Genomic DNA, 5,275 nt, shown 5'->3' with positions numbered 1-5,275 from the left:
ATGTTAGTGAATTTGTTCATGCTAAAGAGTTTTTAACTTATTATTATTCAGGCTTGTAAAAACACCACAAAGACATCATATCAAGAGAAGTGGCTGAAAATGGAACATCCTGTTGATCACATTAAGGATGGAATCATGAAAGGCTCATGGTTTTGGTGAGAAACTGATGTCACATCCTTAGTGGGGGAAAAAACCAACTATAGGGAGGAATTATTGCATGCACTACTACTAATGCATACCACCAATCATGGAGAAGCTGGTGCATGGATCCCATTCATTGCACGCTCATCTTAACGACAAACCACCGCAATACACCATAGTGATTAATGACGGGCACTAGCAATGGCCGTGCACGCAATGCATGCAATAATTATTCCCGCCCTTAGCAAAGGTTGATGGAGAGAATGTGAGTACAGATGGTGATGGCGGTGCGGATGACAGACTAGATGGAAAGGTAATGAGGGATTTCCCATAAGAGTAGCAGCGGTTGTTCTTCAATTCTGGATGATGAGGATAGTATGGGAGACATCAGAGCCATCTGGTTCGAGAAGAGCTGAACGGTGCGCCGCCATGCAAGGACAATACAGGAGGGGATGTCGACAGGCGAGTCGGGTGGTGAGATGGAGCGAAGGAACGGAGGATGCATTTCTGGAGAGAGTCTAATCGCCATACCAGATAGAATGCACAGTGACGTTGACGGTGAGAATAGGGCCTATGTGGTAGACCTCCAACGAGCCCTCACACTTCTTGGAGGACTTAAGCCTAGGGTCCATAGCGACAACGCCAGCGAAGGAAGGCATAGAGGATGCGCTTCTAGGCGAGGGTCCAGATGCCATACCAGATAGGATGGGTTGGCGGCGCAGATAGGGCCCATGTGGTCGACGAGCTAAAGGAACTCCGACTCCACATGGTGGGCCGCTATACATTTGGTCTACAACCAAGCTGGTAGATCAAGTCTAAAGAATAATTTCTTATACACCTAGACCTATTGCAAAATGTCATGTTATCTAAGAAAACGGCCGTGCCATCCTAAGATCCAAAATAAATAAAAATTAAAATAATAAAAAAAATAAAAAAATAATAAATTTATTGAAAAAATAAAAATTGAAATAATGAATTTGACGCTCTCAAAAAAAAGAAGCCTCAAATCTTATGCTTCTCACCAAAACTCTCCCTGCCACCAAAAAACATCACCAAAACTCGCCTGTACTCTCTTTAGGTAACTCTCCTATTTGTAAAACCTCTCTCTCTCTCTCTCTCTCTCTCTCTCTCTCTCTCTCTCTCTCTCTCTCTCTCTCTCTACTATAGACAAAAATATAATCATCTCCTACTAAAAAATAAAAACATCAATATCTCATTTTAACTAAAAATAAATTTAAATATATTAAGCCAAAGATTTAATCTAGCTTAAACAACCCAGCACTAAAAGAAAACCATTTCAACTAAAATTAAAATAAAAAAAAAATAAATTTTTAAAAAAATCTACGAGCAAATAGTATATGTAGAATTGGACCATCCAATTACCTGACGGATGGGAGAGGTTCCTAAGTCTATTTAAACTAACTAGCATTCACCGCTATCTGCTTCGCTGCGGTAAACTTGTTATTACTAGTTATCTATTAAAAAAAAATGGACGAGGGAGGCTCCCATAAAAATAAAATTAAGAAGGAAAAGAGAAACCATTTTTATTGTCGTTATTTATAAAACTTTCCAGAATTTTTATCCCTCGACCACACACCCTCGCCACGGTCCGGTCTTTTACTAGAACCGGGCGTTCTCGAAACCGTGCAGATCGCTGATCCGGTTCAGTGACTTCCGCATGATAGCCACCTTGGCCAGCTGCTCGGCCGCCCGCCAAGCCGAAGTGGGCGTCAGCTGCTGCTGCTGCTGCTCGCCGCCCAGGAGCGTAGCTTCTCTCCTCTCGCACGGAGAAAGCGGCTGCTGCTGCCCCCCTCGCCGCCGCTGGATATCAGCAAACTCAGCCTCCAACCGGCGGATAAGGTCCTGATCTTGGTCGGAGGCGGCCGGAGACTGCAGCAGCAGGGAGCGGGCGGAGGAGAGCAGGTGGAGAGCCGTGGCGTAGTTCGAAAGCTCGGCCAGCCGCCGCGACTCGGCCACGGCACGATTGGTGACGAACAGGTTCCGGAGCCGCAGTGAGATCGAGGAGGCAGAACGGGCGAGCAGGGGGTGGCCCTGGCTCTGGAGCGGCGGCAGAAGCAGGGTCCTCTCCCACCTGCAGATCATCTCCTGGGTGGCCGGGTCCCGGTAGCTGCACTTCACCGAGAGGGGATGCTGGTGGTGGCCCGATCCGGCCGCCGTCGGCACCCTAAGCTCCACCAGCAGTTCCCACACCTCCTCGGCGTAGAGATCGCCGAGCCGGACGGAGCTGCCGAGGGCCCCCGCCCGTCCACAGCCAGAGTATACGGCGGAGACTTCCCCAGACGGGAAGACGATCTGGAGGCGGACGTCCTGCATGACCACGCTCACCAGACCGCCCACGCACTTGGCGAAGGCGTCCTCCACGGGCGCCGCCGGGCAGCTTCTGTGCTTGGGCGGTTGCTGCTGCGGCACGTCCCCGTAGCCGTACGCGTGGATGGGGATCTCCAGGTGGGCGAACCGCGTCGTGACCGCGGCAGCCGACGACGATGGATACCGGGCGCAGAGGCGGCCGTCTTTACTAGCATCCTCGCGCTGCTGCTGGCCGTCGGACAGGAGCATGATGGTAGCGACGGGGTTGCGCTCCCGGCGGTCTTCCAAAACTTTAGTGGCCTTACGGAGGGCATCGCCGACGCACGAACCTTGACCGTCGCCGGACGCCACTAGGCGCTCCACGATCAGGCGGGCGGAGAGCTGGCCAGGCCGTGACATCCGGCGGAGGGGAAGAAGGCGTTTGGCAGCAACGACCGAGAAGGCGACCACGGAGAGGCGGTCGGCAGGGCCTAGGGACGAGATGATCTGGCGCATGGCCCGCTTCAGCATCTGGATCTTGGGCCCTGTCATGCCCCCGCTCACGTCCAGCACCGTCACTAGGTCGATCGGGGCGCGGCGGCACCGGCTGAGCAGCGGCGCCGCCGCAGGAGCCTTCACGTTGAGCGCCACCACGTAGTTCCGGTGCTTCCGTCCAGAAGACACCAGAGCCGCCTCCGGCATCACGCTCACCTCCTCCAGTCCCCCTGTGTAGGCCCTCGTCGTGCCGGCGGTGGCCCTGGAAGATTGTGACCAGGAGCAATTACTGTTATTGCTGTTATTATCCTTCGTCAAAAACCCATGGAACTCTTCCTCCTCCTGTGCCCCCAGCTCGTCGTCCTCATTGCCGCCGTCGTCATCGTGTTCGTCTGCTTCTGGAATCGGATTGAACCGGACGTTGGCGCCCCCTTGGGTGGTCCTGGTGGAGAGCAGCAGCGGCTCGTCATCATCATAGACCTTCACGGCAGGGGCAGCAGAGACGGGTCTTCTCTTATCTGCTTCGCTCTCTCCACGCTTGTTCTCCCTGCTCATCCTCCGGCAGTGCAGTGGCTTCCTGTCTCCTGCCAGCACAGGAGAATGAGGCTCGTCGTCTTGATGGTGACCGAGGGAGGACAGGAAGGGGGCCTGGCGCCAGGAGGCGGAGCAGACGGGACAGGTGAGGGTGCCGCCGCCACTAGACCGGACGTGGGCCGCGATACAGGGGAAGTGGAAAGCATGGGAGCATTCTGCCGTGAACACTGCCGTCCCTCCACCCGCCTTTAAGCTCTGCGCGCATATCATGCACCTGCTCTGTACCACCAAAACCACCGCCGTCAGACCGTTAACGATCCGATCGGACCGAAGGAGGAGCGGGCAAGTAGAAACTAGCAAGCAAACAAATAGTCACCGCACAGCGGCACGACGATGAGGGCAGGAGGATAAAAGCGAAAAGTAGGGGTGGGAGGAACAGCGATTTTGACGAGATCGGGGAAAAGATGCCTGAATCTGAAATTCATCATTTCACCAATCAAAGCGCGCGCACAAACGAGAAAAGGGTTGAAAATTAAAAAAAAAAAAATAAGAAATTCGCGCAAGAAATTCTAGCATCAATAATTGAAGACAGAAAAACTGGAGATACAAACTGCTAAGAGGCAATCATGAATCGAAAGGGGAGCAGCCTGCGAGGAAAATATGTATTTTCATCCCGATGGAAGGAAGGAAAAAAAGAAAAACATTGGGGGGGAGAGAGAGAGAGAGAGAGAGCGTGAGCAGCAAAATCGTGCAGACGAAATGCATACCCGGGAGAGGTGAAGGGCGGCCTTGAAGATGGCGAACGTGGAAGGGGATCTGGGTGAAAACGTGTTGGAGGAACCTCGACGGAATAAAGTGGGGCTCCGCTTCGGGCTGGTCGGCGGTGGCGACGTGGGCGACCTTACCACCATCGCGGTCTTGCATTGCAGCTTCGGGCTTTCCGGATGCGTCGACTTCGTCCGGCACCGGAGGCTGCGCAACCTTGGCGTCGACGGATTGCTACCGCCGCCGCTGCCGGAGAAGAAGCTCAACTTCGCGCAGCTCCGGGGGCTGGGGTCAGGGCTCCTCTCCACCGCCGCCGTATCCGGATCTCGACGGATCGATGTGCAGAATGCTCTCCGCCATCCCGTTCCCATACCTCCTCCTCCTCTCCTCTTTCTCTCTCTCTCTCTCTCTCTCTCTCTCCTCTTCGAGTCCCTTTCTCTGGGAGTTCGCTCGCTCTCGCTCTATCTGCTGTCTATTTACGGTGTCTCGTTTTTCTTGCGAAGAGGATACTGAGAGAGCCTGCAGCAGAGGACAAAAGGGTAGGATGGGTTTTTCCAAAAGGGTCTGTAGAGTGTAGATGGATGGTGGGGACCTTTTAATAAAACCTCCCAAAAAGGCTGACGGTGGAGCGGGCATTATTACTCGAGGTAAGAACGGGGCCTGGTGAATTTTTGGAAAGATGTAAAATGAGCAGGTATATATTAACGCTGACAGGAGTGAACTGGTTAAGCAGCCAGCCTTAGCTTCCTGCTTTGCCCGACTCAATTAATTACTTGGAGGAGAGATCTTATCTGGCACGAAGCCAGAGGAGCGCCTTTTCTGACCAACCACCTACTCTGTAACATTAATGTGATTTCGCCAGACTCCGAGATTCGTTTCACAAGCACGTATGAGGTAACTATAGGGCACGAATCTCCATGTAAAATCTCGTCCTTTATCCCGAATTCTATTTTTGGAAAAAAAAAATTAAGCGGTAGGGCCGTGACCGTCGAGACTTTTCAATCACCTCCTTCTTTTAATGTAAATTTGGCAT

General features: G+C 52.6%; 1 protein-coding gene across 1 annotated transcript; it reads right to left on the bottom strand.

The window, feature by feature from the left end:
• Positions 1–1,657: 1,657 nt before the first annotated feature.
• Positions 1,658–5,060, bottom strand: LOC103703989 (E3 ubiquitin-protein ligase WAV3). The gene is made up of 2 exons (XM_008787102.4): positions 4,245–5,060; positions 1,658–3,756 (listed from the first exon to the last, which is right to left on the bottom strand). Exons 1-2 carry the CDS (start codon positions 4,611–4,613, stop codon positions 1,762–1,764), a joined length of 2,364 nt encoding a protein of 787 aa, XP_008785324.2. The 5' UTR covers positions 4,614–5,060; the 3' UTR covers positions 1,658–1,761.
• Between the last annotated feature and the right edge of the window lie 215 nt (positions 5,061–5,275).

The sequence above is a fragment of the Phoenix dactylifera genome, chromosome 5 (assembly GCF_009389715.1).
Source record: "Phoenix dactylifera cultivar Barhee BC4 chromosome 5, palm_55x_up_171113_PBpolish2nd_filt_p, whole genome shotgun sequence".
Lineage (NCBI taxonomy): Eukaryota > Viridiplantae > Streptophyta > Magnoliopsida > Arecales > Arecaceae > Phoenix > Phoenix dactylifera.
This window is presented reverse-complemented; position numbering and strand designations above follow the sequence as displayed.

Bases quoted from the DNA above. Each gene is read 5' to 3' on its own strand.
- LOC103703989 (XM_008787102.4), bottom strand. From the start codon at position 4,613: ATGGGAACGGGATGGCGGAGAGCATTCTGCACATCGATCCGTCGAGAT. The intron at 3,757-4,244 runs GTATGCATTTCG...TTGGTGGTACAG, and splicing joins CCGCCCTTCACCTCTCCCGG to AGCAGGTGCATGATATGCGC.